Source organism: Suncus etruscus, chromosome 14, assembly GCF_024139225.1.
Source record: "Suncus etruscus isolate mSunEtr1 chromosome 14, mSunEtr1.pri.cur, whole genome shotgun sequence".
Lineage (NCBI taxonomy): Eukaryota > Metazoa > Chordata > Mammalia > Eulipotyphla > Soricidae > Suncus > Suncus etruscus.
This window is the reverse complement of record NC_064861.1, coordinates 88,941,340-88,967,433: the sequence shown is the minus strand read 5'-3', so window position 1 is coordinate 88,967,433 and position 26,094 is coordinate 88,941,340. Positions and strand designations below refer to the sequence as shown.

The window sequence follows — 26,094 nt, the reverse complement described above, 5'->3', positions numbered from 1 at the left end:
CTATCAGTGTCCAGCCCAGCTCCCTTCTCCCTGCCCGCTAATGGGGTTCCAGGCAAAAGGGGAATGGGGGTCCCCTGCTTCCACCAGCTCCGGGGAGAAGAACTAGTTTTGGTAGAACTGCAGAGAGTGTGGGAGACGGGTGCCTGAGAATCACGGGGTGGGGGTTGAGGCCAGAAAGGGCGGTCACGAGTTGAGTCCTGGGGAGGGCTCCGTAGAACAGTGCTCAGAGATGAGGTTGGGTAGAGTAGGTGCGTGTGCCTGTGCAAATCCTGGTCCCAAAGATTGGTGGGGGAGGGCAGAATGAGCGCTTCACAGTTTCCAGGAGGGCTGGCCCTATTGGGCCTGGGGGGGGGGGGGTCCCTCCGTATGAGTCCGACATCTGCCCTCCCCATTCCTCTCAGCTGCCTCCTGGAGCTGGGGAGGGGATCATTGGCCGGCCAGGGCCTCGGAGGACTCCGGCAAAGGGCAGGAAGGCAGGTGGAGAGGAGGGAGAAAGGAAAAAACTGGGGGGACCCAGGGGGAATCCGGGGAAATCCTTGGGAGGAGACTGGGAAGGCGAAGAGGCGGGCGAGGCGGACAGCAGACCTGTGGGGGGACAGAAAAAGGGGTCGTGAGGGTCTGAGATGGTTTCCCTATATGGGGGAATCTTGGGGTTCACCCCCCAAGCCTGGGGTGGCTGGCTGTCTCACCATTGGAGCTGAGGAGGCCGCTGCTTTCAGGAGAGGGGGTGAACCCGCGCTCCGGGGAGGGCTCAGGCTGGGGTGCAGGCGCGGGGGGCCGCGTGGCCTTTCCCCGCAGGATGTCTATGACCTGTGGGCCGAGGGGGGCCATCAGCAGGCACCAGGCTCTCGAGGCTCCTGCCTGGGCGAGCCCCGCCACCTTAGAAGCCGGTGACAGCAGGCGCATCACTTGCTCCCCGCGTGCCTCGACGTCCCTCCAGCGCCCCCGCACCCCGCAAGCACTCACCCGGCGGTTGCGCGCTACCATAAGTGGTGTGTCGTTGTGACAGTTCTTGAGGCCGCTGTCGGCGCCGCTGCGGACCAGGGTGCGCACGAGCGGGAGCAGCCCGCGGCCCGACGCCGAGTGCAGCGCCGAGTTGCCCGAGCACATCTGGGCGTTCACGTTGGCGCCGTGCTGCGGGGCGGGGAGCGGATCGGAAGAGGGGGCGTCAAGACCCGCGCCCGGAGATGCGCTCGGGAGCACAGGGACAGGGGGCGTGACAGAGGGGGCGGGTCCACAAGGAAAGTAGGTGTGGCCATGGGCGGAGCCTTAGAAGTGAAATATACAGAGCTGGGGGGGTAATAGGCGTGGTCCCAGGGCGAAATCTGATTGGTTGGTGAAATGAGGCGTGGCCTCTGAGGGCGGAGCCTGCAGAGGTGGGGAAATGGGCGTGGTCACGGGCTGGCCCAGGGGCGAAGTCTGATTGGCTGAGAAGGGGGGCGTGGTCTTAGAGGGCGGAGTCATGTGGGTGGAGAGATGGGTGTGGTCCCAGAAAATCTGATTGGTTGGGAAAGGGGCGTGCCTTAGAGGGAGGAGTCATGTGGGTGGGGAGATGGGCGTGGTCCCAGGATGGAATCTGATTGGATGGGGAACTGGGCGTGGCCTATTAGGGCAGAGCCTGCAGAGCCGGGGAGATGGGCATGGGCCCAGGACAGTCTGAATGGCCGGGAAAGGGGCGTGGCCTTAGAGGGAGGGGCATTATTGGGGGTGGGCGTGGTTGTGGGCGGAGTTCACAGGTGTGGTCAGGTCGAGGGCGGGGCCTGGATGGGACCATTTTGAAGGCTGGCGGATAGACTGAGAGAGGCAGACCCTGGATCAAAACCAGGTGAGGCTGGGGACAGGTGACATCTGGAAGCAAGAGATGGAGTGCTAGATCTGCCTGCAGTAGGCCTCAGTTGGGTGCATAAAGGAGCGGAATCACGGAGGATAAATTTCCAGAAGATCTGCAGCATACTTGGGACCCAGCCCGGGCAAAGAGCTTAAGCCAGAGCAGGTTGGCAGGCTCAGCAAAGTGATCACTGGGTGAGTGGGGGAGCTGTATTTTTTTGGGGGGGTAGGGAAGAATAGGAGCAGATTTGCGGACTGTGGGCTAGTGGGGAGATGCGAGGTCAATCAGTTGACAAATGGGGCCCAGATGGAAGACTCAGAGCTGGAAGCGAAGCCAGAAGCAAGGCCAGAAATAACTAGCAGGCAGGGTCAGTGCCAGCGACAGGAGCAAGTTGGTGCCAGAGGAAAGGGTGACAAGAGTCCAAGGGCAGGAACTGGACCCACCTGCAGTAGCAGCTGCACCATGTTCAGGCTATTGTTCTCCACAGCATGGATGAGCGGTGAGCGACCGCTCTTGATGTCCTGCAGCAGGAGAAAAGGTCTTTGAGACCAGCCCAGCCACAGGCTCCCTCATCTCAAACCTATTAGATGCTCATAGGCCACGGCCACCAACCAGGCCCACCCAGGTACCTCCAGGCTCCATCCCTTTAGGACTGCTCATGCTCACCACTGCATCAATGTCTGCTCCACGCTCCAGCAATAATTTGACAGCTTCATGACACTCGGTATTCACGGCCACATGCAAGGCTGTGAGCCCTAAGAGACAGGCCGGCTCCATTAAATCATATTTCTGGGGGTACTGGTCACCCCCAGTACCCCATAAAGATTCCAGAACCTGCCTGACGCCGCAGTCCATACCTCCAAGTTGATGCTTACCATCGAAATTGCGAGCCTCCAAGTCCACCATGCCGGGGGCAGCGCTGTCCAGCACGGCTTGCAGGCAGTTGGCATTGCGGTGCTCGCATGCCAAGTGGGCAGCCGTCTGCCCGTTGCGGTCCAGTGCCATCGGGTTGGCTCCAGCCATCACCAGGAGCCGAACCACAGCCGGCAATGTAGTGATCACAGCCAAGTGCAGTGGGGTCTGGAGCAATAGAGACTCATCAGGATCCAATGCAGCTCAGAACCAGCCTGGAGCCGCCCCCCCCCCCCAACTTGGTCACTACTCCCAGGCTTTCCAGGGATGCAGAAATATAAAAAGCAACCCCTCCTGCAGACCTAGAAACCTCAACATCGGGCCCATCTTCCCTCAAATTCGGGACTTCTGGGCCCCCCTCACCTGCCGTAGATTGTTGTAGATGTCCAGGTCCCGGCCTCCGTGATGGAAGAGGGCGACCAGCCGGTGCACAATGGGTAGATTTCCCTGAACCACGGCGATGTGGAGTGGCCTGAGAGTGGGGGGAATCGCAGACATTAGGAGGGGGCTCCTCTTCACATCAGCCTTGCAATGCTCACTTACTCCAATGTGTGAGAACTGTTAGATTCCCCACCCCCACCCCAGAGCCCCTGTATCACACGGTGGGGCCCCTACCATGCAGCTAAGTCCCTTCTACTCACCCCTGTCTCTACTATACTTATTTCCCTCTACCGAGTCCCTGACACTGCAAAGTGGCTTCTTTTCTGTCTGAATCTCCCCAGCACCACCTCAGAACCCTCCAGTCTCTGCCCTATGCCAGAGCTAAATGGGTGCTTTAAAAATGAGAGTCTCGGGACTGAAGAGATAGCACAGCAATAGGGCATTTGCATGGTCGGTGGTTCAAATCCCGACATCCCATATGGTCTCCAGAGCCTGCCAGGAGCAATTTCTGAGTGCAGAGTCAGGAGTAACCCCTGAGCACCACCGGGTGTGACCCAAAAACCAAAATAAAAAAAAAGAAAAAGAAACTTGAGTCTCTGGAGTCAGTGGCACTGTACCCTCCTCCAAGCACCATGCCTCTGGGCAACATTTTCTGGCCTGAGAAATGAGGGGGGGAAAGGGGTGACTCAAGCTCTTGAGGACCTTCAGGGGGTTCAGTTGACCACCGTGTCCATTTCCAGCCCCAGAGACCCAAGGGCCAGGTGGCAGCCAAGCTGATGGATGACATTTTACCTAGAAGGGAGGTGGATTAGGGCCAGGTGTGGTCCCGAAAGTGAACGAAACCAGACCAAAGAACAACCAGGTGGGCCCAGCCAGGATGTGGTTCCGGGTTCGGTGGCTGGAAGGAGGCAAGTAAGTGGAGGCAGTGGCTCTCCTGGGCATCCGATGACTGGTTAGTGTTGCAGAAAAAATGCAACCTGGTGGCCCTGATTCTGAAAGCCCCTCAATTGCAGTAGTCTTAGGGGAGGCCACCTGAGACACTGCATAGATCACAGAGGTACCCCACTTCTCCAGCTCTCCAGGACTTGGGCTGAAAACTGCTTCTCTGGGGCCCATATTGGAACAGCACTGAGAGCCAAGGGCCAGCTGGGATGACCATGGTGTGTATGTGTATGTGTGTGTGTGTGTGTGTGTGTGTGTGTATGTGTGCTCCGAGGGCACAAGACTGACAGTGAGGACGATGGAGCCTGCTAGTTTGGGCAATTCAGAGTCATTGGCCAGAGTTTTGCATCTGTGAAAATCCAAGCTGGATTTCTTTTTTTTTTTTTTTTGGGGGGGGTCACACCCGGCGGTGCTCAGGGGTTACTCCTGGCTGTCTGCTCAGAAATAGCTCCTGGCAGGCACGGGGGACCATATGGGACACCGGGATTCGAACCAACCACCTTTGGTCCTGGATCGGCTGCTTGCAAGGCAAATGCCGCTGTGCTATCTCTCCGCCGCTGTGCTATCTCTCCGGGTCCCAAGCTGGATTTCTTTCCCCATTGACAAAGTCCGTTCACTAGAACTATTCCTTCTGCCCTCTGGGTCACACCTAGCAGTGCTCAGGGCTTACTCTTGGCTCTGTGCTCAGACGCCAGTCCTGGCAGGGCTATGTGTGGTGAGAAGGAATGAACCACAAGGCCACCCGCAAGCCAAGCACCTTAACCCTAGTATAAGTCTCCCGCCCACATCTGCCTTCTCAGCCACACTGCAGATAAGACCAGAGATCTTGAATCTACTCTTTTTGGGGAGACCCATTACCAGGCTATGCCAGTCTCTCACAAGTATCCCTGCCCCGGGGCTCTTCTTGGGTTCTTGAATCTACATTTCCTCTCTCTCTCTCTCTTTCTCTCTCTCTCTCTCTCTCTCTCTCTCTCTCTCTCTCTCTCTCTCTCTCTCTCTCTCTCTCTCTCTCTCTCTCTCTCTCTTTCTCTCTGTTTTGGGGCCACATCCAGCAGCACTCAGGAGTTACTCCTGGCTCTGCACTCAGAAATTGCTTCAGGGAAGCTCGGGGGACCATATGGGATGCCGGGGAATTGAACCTGGGTCAGTCCCGGGTCATCTGCGTGCAAGGCAAAATGTCCTACCGCTGTGCTATCACTTTGGCCCTTCTTTTTTTTTTTTTTTTTTTTTTTATGAGAGGGGAAACATTTGGTGATACTCAGGTTATTCCTGGTTCTGTGTCAGGAGTCATGCCTGACAATGTTCAGGCATATGGTGCCAGTTGCTACTAATCTGGCCACAGTTTATGTGTGATTTTGGGATCACATTACATAGGAACCTTGCAGTGCTGGAGATCAAACGCCAGGGATCCAGCATGCAAAGCATGCAGACTAACCCTTTGGTTTTTATTTTCTGGGGGTTTTGACCCACACTCTGTGGTGCTCAGGAGTTACTCCTGGCAGTGCTCAGGGGAGGCCATATGGGATGCTGGGAATCGAATCCGGTTCAGCCACAGGCAAGGCAAACACCCTCCCTGCTGTACTATCACTCCCTTTGAACCATCTTCCACCACATATCTTGATTTATTTACTTACTAATTTATTATTTTATTTCTATTCAGGGAGGCTTGGGGCTCCACCCAGTACTTGTCAGGACTTATTTCAGGCTCTATGCTTGGGGCTCACTCTTAGAAGTGCTTGGGGGAACCATATGTGGTTCTGAGGATTCAAATCAGGACTGGCCACATGTTAAACAAGTGCCTTCTTTTCTGTACTCTCAGTTATCTTTATATTTATTTTTTGGAGGGGGTCACGGGGAGCTGTGCTCAGGACTTAACTCCTGACGGAAATCAGGTACCTTACGTAGTTTTTTTTTTTTTTTTTTTTTTTTTTGGTTTTTGGGCCACACCCGGTGACGCTCAGGGGTTACTCCTGGCTATGCGCTCAGAAGTCGCTCCTGGCTTGGGGGACCATATGGGACGCCGGGGGATCGAACCGCGGTCCGTCTCCTAGGCTAGCGCAGGTAAGGCTTACCTTACCTCCAGCGCCACCGCCCGGCCCCACCTTACGTAGTTTTGGGGAACAACCCCACGTCAGCCAGCAGCAATGCAAGGCAGGCGCTCATCTCTCTGGCTTTACATTTGCCTTTTTGTTTGTTTGTTTGTTTTTGGGTCACATCCGGCAGGGGTTACTCCTAGCTCTACACTCAGAAATTGCTTCTGGCAGGCTCGGGGGACCATATGGGATGCTGGGATTCGAACCACCATCCTTCTGCATGAAAGGCAAACACCCCACCTCCATGCTATCTCTCCGGCCCCACATTTTTTTTTTTTTAATTTTTTCCCATGGGGATCTGGATTACTCTACACCTGGCTGTGTTACTACTACCAGTTTTGCACTCAGGGCATCACACCTGGAGTAGCTTGAACCCTGAAATCTATGGGATGAAAGAGCTTGAATCTGGGTGGGGTGCAACTACCACTACTCGCCGGGCTGTCTCTCGGGTCCCACCCACATATCTGAAACGGGGCTCCTTAGAAGATTTGGGGGGGTTGCAGCTAAGAGGCCAGGAGGGCCCATTATTGAATTGCACTCTGGGCCTCCCTTTGTTTTGCTCCCTGAAGAAGGCAGAAGCAAATACTGGGAGGAGGGGGGACCTGGCAAGAGAGGGGCCCCAGGGGAGGGCCCCCATCCCGCCCTGCGTCTCCCAGGACGCCGGGCGGGGTTAAGCGAGGGCAGGGGAGCGAATGATTTCAGAGAAACCCAGAGGCCCCAAGTTCCCATAAACGCAAGGGCCGTGGGGGGCGGGCCTGGAGGAAGTGGGGACGGGAGGGGCAGCCCAGCCAGGACTTCCAGTAACAGGTCCTCGGGGCGGGGCTCCGCTTCCTGCATAGGGGAGGGAAGCCTGGCGGGGATCTACCCCGGCCACCCCGACTTCCAGCTTAGGGCTGCAGCGGAAGGGGGTGTCCCACCCAAAGCCAGCCAGCTCCCCTAGGGGAGTGTGTCTGGCCCCTCCATCCTGAGCACACACACCTCTGCAATTCCAGCCTCCAGGCTAGACTCCAAACTGGCTTCTGAGCCCCCCCCCATCTCCAGCCTCCACACCCCCAAGACCTTCAGGGACACCCCCCCCCCAACTTTGCTCATGCACACTTCCCTAATGCCTCTTATCTCAATTCCAAAGGTGTCAGCCACACACTTTCTCATACACCCCCCAAAAGTTGAGGACACCCCTCACTTCTGCTCTCTGAACACCCTGATGTCTGCTTTTTGGGGTCCATATGCCCCCAGGCTTTTTGCTTCTTGCTTGCTTCCTTCAGTCCCTAGAAGCCTTGAGGTCTCCAAGGTGCAAGCAGTTTTGGGGATGAGCTTTGGGGTCCTAGACCCTGCAGGTGGGATCTCCACCCCCCCCCCCCAGGAGGAGTCGGGAGCCCATTCCGGTAAGGGCTCGGCCCAGCGGAAGGGGTTAAGGTTAGGGAGCTCGGAGGGGGTGGCTGTGAGAGTGACGTGGGGTAGGCCAAGCAGCTGGGCTGCGGTCAGGCCCTGCGGGAAGGGATTTCCCCCAACTGGCAGCTGAGGCAGAACTGTTTGCTTTGGGGGAGAAAGGGGGGGCTGGAGGCGGTGTGGCAGGTCCAGTTCTGCAGTGTTTGTGAGGCTCCTAACCATTTGTCCTGGTGGGGGGGGGAAGAGTAGATCCCTGTGAAATCCATTTCCCAGGGGACCCTCCTGACCACCCCTCCCCAGCATGGAGAAAGCAGTTGATAGAATTGTTTATTTAAAATTTTTTTCGTTTGGACAGACACACACACACACACACACACACACACACACACACACGGAGTCACTCCTGCTCTGCATTCAGGAATCATTCCAGGTAGTGCTTGGGGGTGCCAGGGATTGAACCCTGATCCGCTGTGTGCAAGGCAAGTAACCTCTCATCTGCTGTACTATCCTTCTAGTCCCCCCAATCCTTTATTTATGTACTAAGATTTGAAGGGGGGGTTTAGACTACCCCCAGTGGTGCTGAGGGGTTACTCCTGGCTCTGTTGTGCTCAGGAACCATTCCTGGTGGGCTGGTATTTAGGGGACCCCATATGGAGCTGGGGATTGAAAGGAACCAAGGTTGTCCTCCAGCAAGGCAAATAAATGCTTTAGTTCCAAGCCCTGGAGCAGCTGATAAAATGAGGTCACTTTCTTGAGCTCACCTCCCAAGCACAAGCAGGGCTCTATATAGATAGGTATGGGGGTATGGAAGGGGTTCTCTGTTCCCTCAGCGCCCCTCTCCTGCGCCAACATTGGCTGTGTCTGCCCCGTTTTAGGGACTCTGCTCTGTGGAAACCTATCATGGCCCTGAAGCTTACTGCTGTAAACCCTGGTAGGAGCCCAGATTTCCAGAGAGGGAAACTGAGGCTCAGAAATGTCACATCACTAGAGACACCCTTACTCTCTTCCTGAAGGTACTGATTGGATCGATCGTCCCATCATGGTTTGCCAGTCCCCAAACCAATCCCTGGAGGACTATGTTATGCAAATCATCTGGTTTCTTCCTCTCAGAGAACCTCACAAGGTTCTGGGGTGTATTTTTTTTGAGGAGGTGGCTCACCCACCTCAAGGCTTACTCCTGGCTTTGTGTTCAGAAATCCCCCCTCTGGCAGTACTTGGGGGAGCTGATAGAGTACCAGGGATTGAACTTGGGTCACCCATGCACAAGTCATGTGTCTTTCTCACTGACTATCCTCTGGCCCCATGATTTTTTGGGGGGGTCAAAGCGGTGCTCAAAAGTTACTCCTAATTCTGCACTCAGGAATTATTCCTGGCGGTGCCTAGGTAGCCATATGGGATGGATCCCAGGTTGGCCACTTGAAAGGCAAACAAACAGCCTACCTGCTATGCTATCGCTTCAACCCCAAGCACCCTGGTTTTAACAGGGGGAAACTGAGGCAAGAAAGTAGCTGGCTGAGATTCTAATAGAAGCTAACCAAATTGTCCTCATGCTGATGATAAGAGCAACCAGTTTTCTGCCAGAGCTGAAGTACAGCGAGTAGGGACCATGCCTTGCACACAGCAGACCTAGGTTCGAACCCCAGCATCCCATATAGTCCCCTAGAACCTGCTAGGAGTGATCTTTAAGCAAAGCAGGGTGTGAGCCAAAATTTAAAAACATAAAAAACAACAGCCAGTGCTTCCTAGGGCTTCACTGTCCAGAGTAAAGTTTTTCAGCATTTTTTTTTTATTTTTGGTTTTTGGGCCACACCCAGAGGTGCTCAGGGGTTACTCCTGGCTGTCTGCTCAGAAATAGCTCCTGGCAGGCATGGGGGACCATACGGGGGGGACACCGGGATTTGAACCAACCACCTTAGGTCCTGGATCGGCTGCTTGCAAGGCAAACACTGCTGTGCTATCTCTCCGGGCCCAGGTTTTTCAGCATTTTAAGATCTAAGACCCACAGGGATGAAAAGGTGCTTTCTGAAATCCACTTAGAAACCTTCACTTGGGTCTTGGCCCTAACTGGGCCAAGCAGAGAAACTGAGTAGGGAGAAACCAACATTCAGATGCCCAGATGTGTGTGTGTGTATGTGTGTGTGTGGGGGGGGTATTGCATTGAGGGCAATTTCTACCATCTTTATGTGACACATTTAATTTGAAGTCATAATATTATTCATGAGAAGATAATTTTCGGGGCCAGATCGGTGGTGCAAGCAGTAGGGCATCTGCCTTGCATGCGCTAACTTAGGACAGACCACGGTTCGATCCCCCGGCGTCCCATATGGTCCCCCAAGCCAGGAGCGATTTCTGAGCGCATAGCCAGGAGTAACCCCTGAGTGCCACCGGGTAAGGCACCAAAACAAAACAAAAAAAACAAATAAAAAAGATAATTTTCATCCATAGTCAACTACCTACCAGGCTCTCTGCTAGGCCAGAGGCAGGGGAGTTCATCAGGGAAGCAATGAGATGTTTTTTCTCCATTTGGGGATAACAATGAAATAAAAATGGAAGCCCTGCTCTCAGGAGTACCCTTAGGGTGCCCCATTTTTTTTCCAGAGGAGTCACAAGGCCAGCAGCGGAGACAGGATGGGAATTCACAAGTCCAGGATGCGGAGCCAGGACCCCTAGACTCCTGACTCCCACACCCCTTCCCTGTGGGGACTGTCACTCACGTGTCTCCGTCCTCATCGGCTAAGGTGGCCATGGCGATATCGGCTGACAGAGGGTGTTCCATGGAGCACATCATGGGGTACAGGGGCGTTGGTAAGCTCAGCAGGGGAAAAGGGGAGTTCATGGTGGGAGTGGGGTACAGAGGCAGCAAAGGCCCTGCAGGAGCAGAGGAAAGACCGGGATGAGATGCAATGTCCCTGTTCCCCGCTGAGTGCCCAGGTCCCTTTGGCGCCTCATCTGGGGTCCTCAAGCCCCCCCCCACCAGACAGCCTCCATCACTTTCACATCCTGAGCCCTCAAAACCCTACTTTTGGGGTGGATTTAGGCTACACCTGGTGACGCTCAGGGGTTACTCCTAGCTATGAGCTCAGAAATGGCTCCAGGCTTGGGGGACCATATGGGATGCCAGGGGATCAAACCTTGGTCCGTCCTAGGTCACCCTCTTGCAAAGCAAATGCCCTACCGTTGCGCCACCCCTCTGGCCCCTCAAAACCCTACTTTTGTCCCCTAAAGCCCCGAACTCTGACTTCTCTCTGCCTGCATCCCACCCCCAACTCCTACTAGGCAAATTTTTCCCCCAGGATGTGGCTAACACCCCCTCAGCACCCAGCAGGGGGACCCCACGAGCAAGCGAGCTTGTGGCTATGGAGGTAGGTGGGGATGAAATACTATTACTGTGTGGGTGAGAGTATTGAGAGTTTGGGGGACCAGGGAGGGTCAGAAGGTGAGAGGGTGGGGCCAGAAGTCTGCAGGTCAGACTGTTGGAGGGGCCCTGGCAGCCCAGCAAATCCACTTGTACCCACTGTGGGCCATCGATCTCTCCAGGAAGGGAAGGGGCTGGCAGGGGCCCCCCTCCGCACTCCTGATGCAGCACTCTGATAGAGTGGGGCATAGACCTGGGGGGCACTACATAGTAGCCCCTTACATTTTGGGGATCCCTTGGAACTGGTACCTCAGGGCATGCTCCTTTGCTGGGGTCCGGGCTATTTGATTCTCTCTCTTCTCCCAGTATGGGGAGGGCTCCATTCCTGCACCCCCTAGATCTGCAGGTGGTTCCTCTTTCTCCACATTCTGCCTTGGCACCCCTGGGCTTTTCTTGAGGCCCCTCTGAATTCACTGTGGCCCATAAACCCCACTCTTTCTTTAACTTTTGCCCCCAAGCCCCCAATGCCTGCTGTGGGACTTAGGAACCCAGGGGAGATCTTGGATCTAGTTCTTCAGACATCTCAGAACCCCGGATAATAATAGATCTGCCCCCCATATCCTTGTGGTCCCAGATATTGGGGTGCCGACAATGGCACCATTCCCCTTAATCCCCACAGTCCCCTTTTCCTCATGATACATTGCCTCCTAAGTCTCTCTCCTGCTCCCCCAAACCCCCACAGAGCTACTTAAATGTGTCAAAACCCCTCCAAACACTCCTTTGCCTTAACCTAACCCCCCAATCCCTGAACACCTAAGATTTAAGAATTCCCAGTCAATGGCAGCTCAGACTCCGCTCACCGGGAGCCCCCTCCCCTTAAATCCATCCAGCGGGGTTCTGCACCCCATTTCTGACCAAGAACATTTGCAAACCCCCCAGGCATCCAGCTTCCCGGAAGCTGCTCCAGTGACAGTCCCAAGTCTCAAACGGTTCCCAGCTACGGGTGTCAGGCCCGCGGCTGTCCCCCAACTCCCCAGGGGCATCTGGGGGGGCCCTAGGATCGTGTCCACCATGAGGGGCCCTGTCCCTGCACCCCTTGTCTGTCTGTCTGTCTGTCGCGGGCAGTACTTACCCGGGTAGTAGAGCGCCTCGGGCCGCACCAGGCCGGGCGGTGGCTGGGCGGGCAGGGCGGGCGAGGCGGCTCGGGGCCCGGAGCCGCAGATCTGGGGTTCGGCGGGGAGCAGCGGGCCGGGGGCGCCGCGGGGGGCTGCGGGCTGGGGCTCGGACCCGCGCAGGGGCCGCTTGCGGAGCGGCAGCGCGGCTCCGGGGTGTGCGGGGGCCTTGGGCCGGGTGCGCAGGTCCACGGGCCCCTCGTCCATGGCCCCGGCGGGGCATCGGGGCATCGGGGCGCCGGGTGGGCCGCGGTGCGGTGCGCGATGCGGGGCGCGGGGCGGGTGGCAGCGCCGGGCGGGCGCCGGGACTTCCCCTGCCGCCGGCTGAACCGAAGGGACTTTTGTCGGCCGGGGCGGTGCCCGCCGCCCGCACCCCGCCCCCGGCCCCCCCACCGGGGCCACCCCAACGCCCCAGGGCTTTCCTGCACCCCGCCGGGCTCCCCGCCCTCTGCGCCCCAGCCGGGAGGCGGGAGGCGGGATCCGGGTTGGGGTCCCCGCCCATCCCCAAGGTCCTTCTAGCTGGGCCCTGTGCGGATCTCGGGGTCCCCAGCTGCTCCCCTTTCTTGATTTCCACATTTGGGGGGATGTAGACATTTTCCCGGCACAGTGCTCAGGGGAGCGCGCAATGCCCAGGATGCAACCCCAGGCCTTTGCATCCCCTCCCCAAGTCCTGGAGCAATCTCCCCAGGAAGGGAAGTGGAGGGGCTGGCAGGGCCTGTATCCCCCCACCCCACACTGCAGCACTCTGATTGATAGAGTGTGGAACATGCATAAGACCTGGGGGGCACTACATAGGAGCCCCTTGCATTTTGGGGATCCCTTGGAGCTGGTACCTCAGGGCATGCTCCTTTGCTGGGGTCCGGGCTATTTGATTCTCTCTTCTCCCAATATGGGGAGGGCTTCCATTCCTGCACCCCCTACATCTGCAGGTGGTTCCTCTTTCTCCATACTCTGCCTTGGCACTCCTGGGCTTTTCTTGGGGCCCCTCTGAATTCACTGTGGCCCATAAACCCCACTTTTTCTTTAACCTTTACCTCCTTCTTTGGCTTTATCCCGGGAGGTGCTGGTGATCCAAACCCACCCAGGATCTCACACGTACAAGGCCACACTTGGGCCCCCCACCAAGTTCTCAGCTCCGGCTGCCTCTGCTTTGATTTCTTCTGTCTCCATCCGTTTTCTGGAGATCTCTGTCTATCTCCCCGTTTCTCCTCCATGTCTCCCCCTCGACCTCCACACCAGCCTCTGAGCCTCCTCTTCTTCCTCCCTGCCTCTCTCCTTCCACCCCAGACATTCCCACAGGCCCTGGGGCGGGGGCTGGGCACGGGTTCGAGTCTCCCAACTCCCACTTCCTCTGCCTTGGCCAAGGCATTTACTTCCCTCCCCAGGCAGCTTCCTCCTTCGTGGGAGTGAGAAGGTGGCTGGTGGGGAGAGCGAGCTAAGTCCTTGGTATGGTGAGGGGAGGGCCTGCGGCCTGTTCTCCAGCCTCCTGAGCACTGAATCGGGAGTAACCCCTGAGCACTTTTCCTCCTTCCCCAAATGAGCAATGTTTTTGCATATGGGAGCCCAGAGCCTGATTACTGACTTTGCACAGCCCTCCCACAATCACAGGGGGTTTGACCCCCCCAAATGAAGCCGCAGGAGGGTCAGGGACTGTACTGGGGGTACCCTGGGGACTCCTGCCTTGCCTGGGGGAGAATGCACTAGGCCTGTTGACACCCCCCCCTCCTTCTGAGACCTTGCTCCTCAGTTCCCTGGCTCATGCCGGGAGGAGCCGGTGGGTGGGGAACAGGCCAGGCGGGTTGGGGGTATGACTCAGAGGCAGGCTGGAGCTTGGGGTGGGGGTGGGGGTGGGGAGATTGGGGGGCGGACTCCTCCCCTGCACCCTTCTCCCCGCCCCAAGGAGGAGGTTGGGTTCACCCCCCCACCCCAGTCGGGGCTTTCCCGGATTTCCCAGGGGCGGGGCGGGCGTTGGGGTTGTGTCCAGGTCATCGAGTTATGGGAGGCGGCCTGGGGAGGTCTGGGGGGCCCCTGCAGTGGGGTTGTGCCCAGATTTGTCCATGCAGGACGGTCTTTGGACTTGCCTGGATTCTTTTCGTCTATGCATCTAGGTCGTTTTAACGTTGGAGCAGCTCTGGGCTCCCGAAAGTGGATGTAAGGCCTGGGGGCCCCCCCAGGAAGGAACTTTGCCCGAACCTGGGGCCGCACCCGGTGGTGGCTCGTTAACCCGGGATGTGGGGAGCAGCTGTGGGCTGTGGCTCTCCCTCCTTCCCTTTCCCCTCCCTCCTCCTTCGCTTCCCCTCCAGCCACAGTCATCTGGGGGCGCCCACTGGACCCCTTTCACATGCCAACTGCACCCGTTGCACCAACAAACTCTTACTCTTATCACCCAATCCTGCATCAATTTTTGATTTGCTTTAATCCTTCAAAGGCTTCTCTGTCCTGGCAGCCTTGAAAGGTGCTTTGGGGAACAATTTTGGGAGCTGTTTAAAGTAAGGCCGAGCACCCCCCCCAACCCCCATCTGGAGACCTCTGCACCATGAGCCCGTGAACCCCACTCTCAAGGAACCCACACCGAAAGGCTGGAGGGAAAGTCTGGGAGCTGCTATCCCCACCCACCCAGTCCTGGCCTCTGGGAACCCCCAAACACAGGAGGGGGCCCTGCCTGGAGAGATAGTACAGTGGGTAGGGACAGCTGGGAGAGTGACTGCCTTGTGCATAGCAGACCTGGGTTTGATTAGCAGCACCCCAGATGGTCCCCAAGCCCATAGGAGTAGCGAATGATTCCTGAGCCCCGCTGGGTGTGACCCTCAAATGAAAAAAATAAATAAAACCAAAAAAAAAAAAAACAAAAACACAGGACAAGGGTGGGTGTGGGAGCACAACCTCTGTACTAAAGAGGAGGAGTCCCGAGGGATGGGACTACGCTTGTGGAGGCCCAGGGAGCTCCCCTTTTTCTCCCCAGTAAACTGGGGGAGCCAGGACTGGGAGTTAATTGTGTGCTTGGCTCAGAAGGGGGCTTGGAAGACTGGAAAAGAGGGGTTCATATGTGGGAGCAAGTCTGCACCCACATGGAGGAGGAAGAAGTGGGATTAATGGAAGAGGTGAGGGTGTAAGGGAGGAAGGTGAGTGCCTGAAGGAGAAAGTTGCAGTGAGGTGGTCTTTATTGGGGGGCCACACCTGTCTGTGCTCAGGGATCATGCCTGGCTCTGCACTCAGGGATCAGACCCGGCAGTACTTGTAGGGGGGACTGTACGGAATGTCGGGGGATCAAACCCCAGTTGTATGTGTGCAAAGCTGACCCCCTACCTGCTGTATTTTGACTTCGGCCAGTGAAATGGTGCAGGACGGGTGGGGGGGGCAGAGTAGGAAAAAGGGGGTGTGGTGAGATGGTCTTAGAAGGATGAGGTGCGGCCTCTAAGCAGGTCTGAGGGAGGAGGAGAAGTAGGGGTGACTTGGAGGGGCCCTGTGTGTCCTGATACACTCAGAAGGGGAAGAGTGGAAGAAGATCTGAGGGTCTGAGGGTGGAGGGCAGGGTTGGGCCCTGCACTGGGGGGGGGGGGACCCAGCAGGGAGGGAAAAGGGGTGCCTGGAGTCAGCCCCGCCCTGCAGCTGCCTCGAATTTCCCAGAATCTTCTGCCCTGCAGGAAAGTCCCAGCACTCGTACCTCCCTCCAGTGTCGGGAACGGAGGATGTGGAACCGGGATGGTGGCCCCTCCTTCCCCCTGGTTCCCTGCACCCTTAGGGGCTCCCCTCTCCGGGCCTACACTTTGGGAGGCCCCTCGCAGGCAGGGGCAGTCCCTGGATGAGTCCCAGAGTCTTCCCAGAGTAGGTGCCGCAGTGCTGCTATTTGTCCTGCTTCCCACAACTTCTGGGGGGCCCAGGCCTGGTGCAAGCCAAGGTCCCCATGGCCCCCAGCCTCAGCTGGGGCACGAGTCTTCTCTGCAGCCCATACCTGGTTCCTCTCAAATCTGGGCCAGGGAGATAATACTTTGTTTTTGCAGTGCCAGAGTGATAGCACAGTAGGGAGGACATTTGCCTTGCATGTGGCCTACCCGGGTTCTATCCCCAGTATCCTATATGATCCCCTGAGCCTGCCAGGAATGATTTCTGGGCACAGAGCCACGAGTAACTACTGAGCACTGCCAAGTGTAGCCCCAAAACAAACAAACTAAAACCTATGCTGGGGCCAGAGCGATAGCACAGCAGTAGGGTGTTTGACTTGCACGAGGCCAACCCTGGACGGACAGTGGTTCGAATCCTAGCATCCCATATGGTCCCCCAAGCCTACCAGGAGCGATTTCTGAGCACAGAGCCAGGAGTAACCCCTGAACACTGCCGGGTGTGAGCCCCAAAACTAACAAACATAACCAAAACAGAACCTATGTTTTGGGGTTACAACCAATCTGGGATGTCTTGGGGAGACTTAGGGCATTGCTCAGGTTGTCAGCTATGAAAACTGGGGCTCAACACACAAAACCGACTGCGTTCAGCCCACGGTCTCTCAAGCACATGGGGCTCCTGATAGGTGGGCAAGGCACACCTTGTTCTTGTCTCTGCCAAGCTGCAAATGAATGAATGAACAAATGAATGAAGTGATGGCTAGTTTTAGCTCCTCTGTGCCTTTAACCATCATGCCAGGCCCATCAACTGCACTGGCTACACTGAGGGAGAACCCAAAATGACCTATCACTCCTGACCCAGCTCTCAGAGAGAGTTGGGCCACTAAAAACTTGGAGCCAAAGAAGAGCAGGAAGGGCTCTTGCCTTGCATGAACTGACCTGGGATTTGATCCTTGGCAGTCCATAGGGTCCCCTGAGCACTGCCAACCATGAATTGTTTATTTATTTATTTATTTATTTATTTATTTACTTTAGACACACCCGGCAGTGCTAAGGGGTTACTCCTGGCTCTGAGCTCAAAAGTCGTTCGTGGCAGGCTTGGGGAACCATCTGGGATGCTGGGAATTGAACTGGAGTCCATCTGGGGTTGGCAGTGTGCAAGGCAAATACCCTACCCCTATGCTATTACTCTGGCCCCAGGAGTGAATTTTTTAAATCACAGAGCCAGGAGTCAGTTCTGAGCAGCTCCGAGGTGTGGCTCAAAAACCAAAAAAAGGAAAAAAATGATTTTAAACTGGGCTAGTTCTCAAGTCCTGCGGGTAGGGCGCTGCCCCTTATACGTAACCACCCCAGGTTCAATCCCCAGCACCCCATAGGGTCCCGCAAGTCCATCCAGGAGTCATGCCTGAGCTCAGAGCCACGCAGGAGTAAGCCCTGAGCAATCTGAGAAGAGAAAAAAAAATTTATTTTAAGCCTTTGTTTCCAATTCCTACCCTGGCCTCCAAGATGCTCCTTGGAGGGCCAAGAGCTGTATTATGTGTCGGGAACAGAGGAAGTGAAACTGGGATGGTCCCCCCTTATTCCCTTTGGTTCCCTGCACCCTTAGGGCCTGGGGCTCCCTTCTCTGGGCCTACACTTTGGGAGGCCCCTCGCAGGCAGGGGCAGTCCCTAGATGAGTCCCAGAGTCTTCACAGAGAAGATGCTTCCTACCTCTCTTCTCAAATGTAAGCCCTAGCCTTGCTGGGGAAGGGATGGGATCAGGGGGGGAAACTGAGGCAGGGAGTTCAAATCCTGTGTCTGTGCAGGAAGCTGTGCAGCCTCGTTGACTTCTCCCCCTATGAGGAGCGTGTGCATATGTTTGCACGAATTTGTGTGTACATGAGCGTGCGCAGGAGCCAAGGAAGAGGAGCAACTCCAGGGGCTTAGCATGAAATTCAGACAGAAGAGGAAAAGGCAGGGGAAGGGAGAGATAGCATGGAGGTAGGGCATTTGCCTTGCATGCAGAAGGACGGTGGTTCAAATCCTGCATCCTATAGGGTCCCCCGAGCCTGCCAAGAGCCATTTCTGAGCATAGAGCCAGGAGTAACCCCAGAGTGCTGCCGGGTGTAACCCAAAAACCAATTAAAAATTTTTTTTTAAAAGAAGAGGAAAAAGCAGAGACGGGACCGGAAGGGACTGGGCCTGCCAAGGTCAGACTTGGTCCTGTCTGGGTCCAGCCGCAGGTCCCCTGGTCTGCACCCAACTCTGCTCTGGGCGTGAGGGGTGGTGCGGGCCAGCTTCCTGCAGGACGGCCTGACCCTCCTGGTCCCTCCCCTTGGCAGCTGCTGGAACCCCCTGGCACCAAGCGGGACCAACCCACAGGGTCGCAGCCAAGACTTAATCTTCCCTTTTCTGCCCCTGCCCGGTCTGCACGCACCAAAGCGCTGACTCAGAGATTGCGACAGGGCCTGGCAGGGCTGGAGCGGACACCCTTCCCCGCAGCCTCCTCCCCTCCTCGACCTCCCCTTTCCTCCTCCTTCTCCTTCACCTTCCCTCATCCCCCTCCCAGAAGATGGTGCTTCCACTGGTGGGACAGGGTCGCTGGGTAGGAGACATTTGCCCCCTGATGGTGGGGGATGTGGGTTCGAGAGAACTTTTGGGAGCTTCCCGTAGGGCCTGCCTTGGTGAGCTCATCTCCTCTCTGATTCCAATCCCAGCTCAGCCTCTGGCCCGCTGTGTGGCCCCAGGCCAGCGGCTCACCCTTTCTGAGCCTGCTTCTGGGATGGGCTGCACAGAGAGGCTGCCCCGGGGTGCTGGGAGAGCCAATGGGTGAATATGGGTTGGCAAGGGCAGCTCAGGGACAATCCTCCATCCGTGGAGATGCTTTTGTTATGATGGCTGGAACTAAGAGAGGCCTGAGGACTCGCCTTTAAGAAAGGAGCAAGCCGGGGCCAGAACCGTAGCATAGCGGGGAGGGCGTTTGCCTTGTACCTGGTTGATCCAGGTTCGATCCCCGGCATCCTATATGGTCCCCCGAGCCAAGAGTGATGCCTGAGTGCAGAGCCAAAACCAAACCCAACCGACCAAAAAAAGAACAGCTGGAGGCCGGCCTAGGGCTGAGGCCTCTTCACCTCACCCTTCCAGATACCTTCCAGCTGGCTGGGGGAGTCCCCATGATGAGCTGGCCCAGGTGTGGGAGATGCTCACGCAGGAGTGCCGAATTCTGCAAGAGGGTGTAGAGTCCGCCATTTTTTTAGCCTCCCTCCTTTGGGCAGATATCTGGGCCCAGATGGTCCCCCTTGCACCCCATTCTGCTCCCTGCACCCCTTCCTTTCTTCATTACAGCTCTTCTTCTTCTTCTTCTTCTTCTTCTTCTTCTTCTTCTTCTTCTTCTTCTTCTTCTTCTTCTTCTTCTTCTTCTTCTTCTTCTTCTTCTTCTTCTTCTTCTTCTTCTTCTTCTTCTTCTTCTTCTTCTTCTTCTTCTTCTTCTTCTTCTTCTTCTTCTTCTTCTTCTTCTTCTTCTTCTTCTTCTTCTTCTCCTTCTCCTTCTTCTCCTTCTTCTTCTCCTTCTCCTTCTTCTCCTTCTCCTTCTCCTCCTCCTCCTCCTCCTCCTCCTCCTCCTCCTCCTCCTCCTCCTTCTTCTTCTTCTTCTTCTTCTTCTTCTTCTTCTTCTTCCTTCTTCTTCTTCTTCTTCTTCGTCCTCCTTCTTTCTCCTTCTCCTTCTCCTTCTTCTTCCTTTCTTCTTTTTCTTCTTCTTCTTCTTCCTTTCTTCTTCTTCTTCTTCTTCTTCTTCTTCTTCTTCTTCTCCTCCTCCTTCTTCCTCTTCTTCCTCCTTCTTTCTCCTTCTCCTTCTTCTTTTTCTTCTTCTTCTTCTTCTTCTTCTTCTTCTTCCTCCTCCTTCTTTCTACTCCTTCATTCAACTACTCCTACTCCTCCTCCTCCTACTCCTCCTCCTCAACCTCCTCCTCCATCGTCTTCTTCTTCTTCTTCTTCTTCTTCTTCTCCTCCTCCTCCTTCTTCTTCTTCTTCTTCTTCTTCTTCTTCTTCTTCCTCCTCCTTCTTTCTCCTTCTCCTTCTTCTCTTCCTCCTCCTCTCCTTCCATCACTTCTTCTTCCTCCTCCTCCTTCATCTTCTCCTTCTCCTCCTCCTCTTCCTCTCTGTAGTGCTCAGGGGTTACTCCTGGCTCTGCCCTCAGAAATTGCTCCTGCCTGGCAGGCTCGAGACCCTTATAGGATGCTGGAGATCAAACCCAGGTCTGCCAGGTGCAAGGTAAACACCCTTCCCGCTGTGCTATCCCTCTGCCCCCCTGTGCAGCTTCTTTGAGATACTGGTGACCCTTGGGACTCCCCACAGCCTTGATGAGGATGGGCCCTTCCTGACCTTGGAGGAATGTCCCTGCTGTGGGCCTCAGTTTCCCTTCTGAGTCAGAAGATGGGCTTAGTGGGGTGCCCAGACAGAGACCCAGGTGATTCAGCTGGGACAGATGTCACAAACGGCTGCCTTACAGGGCGTCTCCTCCACATTCCTCAGCATCTGACAGACACCAAGGAAAGTGAGGGGACAGAGAACAGACCAAGATGCTCTGGTCTTTTATTTGTTTGTTTGTTTGTTTGGTTGGTTGGTTTTTGGTTTTATGGGCCACACCTAATGGCACTCAGGGGTTACTCCTGGCTTTGCACTCAGATATTGCTCCTGGCTTGGGAGACCATATGGGATGCCCAGGATCGAACCCACGTCCATCTTGGGTCAGCTACATGCATAGCAAATGCCCTACCACTTTTCTACCTCTCTGACCCCACTCTAGTCTTTTATTTTGGGGGCAACACTCAGGAATGCTCAGGGATTACTCCTGGCTCTGCACTCAGGAATCATTCCTGGCAGGCTCTGAGAGTCATATGGGATGCCAGGGATCAAACTCAGGTCATTCACATGCAAGGCAAAGACCCTCCCCGCTGTGCTTAAGCTCAGGCTCCATACCCTGATCTTCTCAGAGGAGAAGACTCCTGGGCTAAAAATCCTGGGTGCCCTCCTGCAGATGTTCAGTGTTTCTGTGGGTGCACAGAGAAGTAAGAACAGGGCTAGTCTCTTCCCTGCATCACTAAGTCAGGAAGAGAGGAAGGAGCCAGGAGAAGAGGTTGAGGAGGTGAAAGGGAGCCGCCTCTCCTATCAGACTGTCTGAGGGTGAAAGGCCTTTGCCATCACACAGGAAGCTGCCCTGTGGACTGGGGTGCCCATTACGGTAGGGTGCCCAGTCCATACTCAGGAAGAGGAGTCTATGGCTAATAAAGAACACCTTTTTCCTCCTCCTCCTCCTCTTCCCCCAGACCAGAAAAGCCCCAAGAATGAGGCAGGTCTCATGGGTCAGCCATCCCGATCAGCAGGGCACACCCTGCCTTTTATCAGGCTCGGAACTCCCCGGGGTGGGTGGGGTGGGTGTCAGGGTGACAAATTGCACCCTCCTCTGGACTCTCCTCCTTGTTGGTGCTTCCTGAAGACTCAGTGCAGGCCTCCCTCATCTGTCTTGCACAATGACTTTCTATAAAAAGGGACCTTCTTGCTCCTCCCCCCCCTTTGCTGCACAACTGGACTGGAGCTTCTATCAGACTAAAGCTTTCTAATGAAAGTTGGTTGGCTCTGTCTCCTCCGTCAGACTAGCTCATCACAGTTTGAATTGGCCACCAAATCAGCAGCTCTGAGAGTGTGGGGTCAGCTCTGCCCACCCCCCACTACTCAGCCAGGAGCTAACACTTATCTGGGAGGGAGGGATGCTCCCCCCCACCAAACCAAACTTCCAGGAACTGGGATGGGTCTCCCCTGCTTCAGGAACAATTCCTCCTTTATGGGGCCGGAGAGATGGCACAATGGTAGGGCATTTACCTTGCATGCAGGCCGACCCAGGAGGGACTCGGTTCGATTCCTGGCATCCTACAGGGTCCCCCAGCCTGCCAGGGATGATTTGTAAGGGCAGAGCCAGGAGTAATCCCTAAGCGCTGCCCGGTGTCGCCCCCACCCCCAAACTAATAAATCAATCAATAAGACCTTTCTCTGGGGTGGGGGGCAGAGTGGAATCCTAGGGAGGGACCCTGCAACCCTTAAAACTCTAATTGCTAGGATTGGAATTATAATAGGGGAGGGTGTTTGTCTTCCACTCACAAGACCTGGTTTTCCTGAGCCTTTCAGAAGTAATTTCTGAGCTCAGAGCCAAGAGTAAGTCCTGAACATCGCCAGATGTGGCCCTAAAACAAAACAAAACATCTTTACTAAGAGCTGGAGCAGTAGTACAGTGGGGAGGGTGCTTGCTTTGCACGAGACCAACCTCAGATTTGTTCCCTGGCATTCCAGAGTCCCTTGAGCACTGTCAGGAGTGATCCTTGAGTGCAGAGCCAGGAGTAAGCCCTGAGCACTGTTGGGTGTGACCCAAAAAGTAAAACACAGCAAACATCCATTTGCTCTTGGAGGTTGCTCTTCCCTGACTCCCCTGTTTGAGCCCCCACTGCCCTCTCTCCTGCAGACCCTAAAAATAAAGCCACAAAAGTTCCCCTACATTCCCACCCGCAAACAGCACCCTGGGAACACAGAGAAGTTGATTACACTAGGTCCTTCCTCCTGCAAGCCAGGCCTTGGGAGTCTCAGCCTCCTGATCCCCCAAGTTTCTCAGCATGGGGGGTTTCCTCTAGCTCCTGCCCCCCCCCCCAGAGGAGCCCTTATAGGCATGGAGTGTCATCTGTGCTGGTGACAAAGCTGGCAGCATGCTGACTCACTGGATACCAGGAAAATAAGATGTCACCTTGTCCTGCTCTGCAGGAACCTGGGGAAGCCTGTGGTGGCTGTGTGGGAGGTCACCCCCTCTGAACTCGCCCCTTGGACCTTGGGGGTCATGCCAAGAGTCTTCTTTCATCTGTTAGCTTCCTGGAAAAATCCTCTGTCTTGTATGTTTCAGATCCTGAAATCGCTTCTGGTGGGTTCTGTGGTCTGGACCATGTCATGTGTCCCCTACCAGCATTGGGGATCGGAGGGAGCCAGGGGGCGGCGGGGCAAGCGGGACTGAGCAAAATGCATTTAGGGGGAAGGCACTGGCGGGGGTAACAACAGTCTTCGATTCGATGCAGGACAGAAGGTCTTAGATGCAGCTGCCCCAGGATCTAGCCCTGGAACCATGTGGTCCCTGGATCATTGCTGGCTGCATTCCTGGGGGGTCCCTGGGAACCAGAGGATGTGACTCTGATAGGTTGCCCCCCCCCCCCCGAGAGCTACCAGCCTGGCTAAGTAATCCCCAACACTGGGGTGGGGCATGCTTGGGCATTGAACCCCCAGCAGGGTTGGCTAAAAATCATCTATATAGCATATCACATCATATCATACCATATATCATTATTTCATATACCATATAAAACACCATATCATATATCTTCTCATATCATATTATTTCATATCATATCATACCATTTTATACACTTAATATCACATCATACCATATATCATATCATTTTATATGTTATATCATATTGTATCATATCATACATATATATATTTATTTTTGGTCACACACCCGGTGGTGCTCAGGGGTTACTCCTGGCTCTGTGCTCAAAAATCGCTCTTGGCAGACTCGGGGGACCATATGGAATGCTGGAATTCGAAGCACAGTTCGTCCTGGATGGGCTGCATGCAAGGCAATCGCCCTACCGCTGTGCTATCTCTCTGGTCCCCATGTCATATATAATTTTATATCATACAATTCCATATCATATTATACCACATTATATAATTTAATATCATACCATACTACATATCAAATCGTATAATATCATATCACATCACATATCAATCTATCTAGTACAGTGAAGAGGGAACTTGCCTTACATGCAAAGGACCCTGGTTAAGAGATCCCCGACATCCCATGTTCCCCTGAGCTCTTCCAGGAAGTGATTCCTAAGCACAGAGCCAGAAGTAAGCCTTGAGCACCGCTGGATGTGCACCCATCGCCCCCAAAAAGGGAAGGGGTACCCAAGAAAGGAAGAAATGTCCAAGGAACTCCAGGGGGACCTGACAGGCTCAGCCTGAGACTGCATCTTGGAGCTGCGGTGACTTTGTCAGCAGCAGAGATCTCTGTGGCCTTTCAACTCCCAGAGACTGTCAAATCCTCCTGTTTGATTTGCAAAGGTTTCTTCTTTGTTGTTTGTTTTTGGGGCACACTCGGCGATGCTCAGGGTGTCCTCCTGACTTTGCGCTCAGGGATCAGTCACTTCGGGCAGTGCACAGGGGACCTTATGGAATGCTGAGGATCGAGGTCTGGCTAGTCACGTGCAAAACAAGAAACCACCGTACTATTTTTTTTAGACTTTATTTATTTATTTATTGTTGCTTTTGGGACCATATCTGGTGTTGCTCAGGGGTTCCTCCTAGATCTGCACTCACAAATTGTCCCTGGCAGGCTGGGAGACCATATGGGATGCCAGGGATTGAACGGGGTCCCTCCTGGGTTGGCCGCATGCAAGGCTAACTTCCTACTGCTGTTCTATCTCTCCACCTCTCCGCCCCCCCCCCCATGCTATTGCTTTGATCTTTTGCAAAAATTTTGTTTTATTTTAGGGCCACACTTGGTAATGCTCAGAATATACTTCTGGTTTTACTTAGAGTTTACACCTGCTCCTGGCAGGCTCAAGGAACCATATGGGATGCCGGGGATCAAACCAGGCTTGTTTGTGTGCAAGGCAAGTACTCCTCCCAGCTGCACTATCCCTTTGGCCCTTTGCAAACATTTCTTGCACACACCCCTGAACCCATGGTGAGACCTGACCCCCCTCAATCTCTAACTTGGGTGCATACTCCTTCCTTCCCCCTCTCGCCTCCTCCTTCACCTGCAAAGCAAGCTTAGGGACTTTCCCTAGGGTCATTTAGTAGGGCAGAGGAAGAGGAGATAAGATAAAATAAACCACCTTTATTGGGGTACAATTTATGTACAATAAAACGCACCCCTTTCATTATGGTAGATGAGCTCTGATAAAAGTTTACAATCGGAGAACCGGCTTCCAATCAGAGGCCAGAATGATAGCAAGGCTGATAGGACATTTACCTGCACATGGTCTACCTGGGTTCAATCTCCGGCACCCCATATGAGCCTTGAGCCTCTTAGGAATGATCCCTGAGCACAGAGCCAGGAGTGGGTGTGGCCCCCCAAAAGAATCATCTCCCAGTCAAGATAGAGGGTGCTGTCACCACTCCCAAATGGTGTCTGTGGCAACTAACCTTTCCTTCCCATCATGCATTTCTCCCCATGGTTTTTATTTCTTTTTTTTTTTTTTTTTTTTTTTTGGTTTTTGGGTCACACCCGGCAGTGCTCAGGGGTTATTCCTGGCTCCAGACTCAGAAATTGCTCCTGGCAGGCACGGGGGACCATATGGGACACCGGGATTCGAACCGATGACCTCCTGCATGAAAGGCAAACACCTTACCTCCATGCTATCTCTCCGGCCCCTCATTTTATTATTTTTATTTATTTACTTATTTATTGGTTTTTGGGTCACACCCAGTGGCGCTGAGGGGTTACTCCTGGCTCTTCACTCAGAAATCGCTCCTGGCAGGCTCAGGAGACCATACGGGATGCTGGGATTCAAACCACCTTCAGTCCTGGATCATCTGTGTGCAAGGCAAATGCCCTGCCGCTGTGCTATGGCTTCGGCCCTCATGGTTTCTATTTATTTTATTTTATTTTTTTCATGGTTTTAATTTTTGTGTGTGTGTGGTTTTTGGGTCACACCCGGCAGTGCTCAAGGGTTATTCCTGGCTCCAGGCTCAGAAATTGCTCCTGGCAAGCACGGAGGACCATATGGGACACTGGGATTTGAACCGATGACCTCCTGCATGAAAGGCAAATGCCTTACCTCCATGCTATCTCTCCGGTACCCATGGTTTTAATTTTAAGTTGCTTTATATTTCAGCAGGAGGCAGGGGGGTGGGTTTGGGCCATATCTGGTGATGCTTAGGGCTAACTCCTTACTCTGCTCAGATTCACTCCTGGCAGGTTTAGGGGACCATACAGGATGCCAGGAATTGAACCTGGGTTGGTCACGTACAAGGCAAGCTCCTTACCACTGTACTATTACTCTGGCCCAATTTTGGGTTACTTTTTCTGGGGGAGGGGGTAGTTACCCTCCCATGATGCTCAGGGATAATTTCTGGCAGTGCTGATGAGGCTCTAAAGCAC

The 26,094-nt window shown here is 54.7% G+C and overlaps 1 protein-coding gene across 1 annotated transcript; it reads right to left on the bottom strand.

Moving 5' to 3' along the window:
- Positions 1-264: 264 nt before the first annotated feature.
- BCL3 (BCL3 transcription coactivator) lies at positions 265-12,303 on the bottom strand. Its single transcript, XM_049787284.1, has 9 exons — positions 12,033-12,303; positions 10,260-10,413; positions 3,104-3,212; positions 2,704-2,908; positions 2,495-2,583; positions 2,272-2,349; positions 967-1,134; positions 690-810; positions 265-585 (listed from the first exon to the last, which is right to left on the bottom strand). Exons 1-9 carry the CDS (start codon positions 12,301-12,303, stop codon positions 398-400), a joined length of 1,383 nt encoding a protein of 460 aa, XP_049643241.1. The 3' UTR covers positions 265-397.
- Between the last annotated feature and the right edge of the window lie 13,791 nt (positions 12,304-26,094).

Coding starts and splice junctions, on each gene's coding strand:
- BCL3 (XM_049787284.1), bottom strand. CDS start 12,303: ATGCCCCGATGCCCCGCCGGGGCCATGGACGAGGGGCCCGTGGACCTG. Junction 2,350..2,494: donor GAGCAGACATTGATGCAGTG/GTGAGCATGAGC, acceptor CTCCTGCTGCAG/GACATCAAGAGCGGTCGCTC. Junction 1,135..2,271: donor TGGTGCAGCTGCTACTGCAG/GTGGGTCCAGTT, acceptor CCCGCCCCGCAG/CACGGCGCCAACGTGAACGC.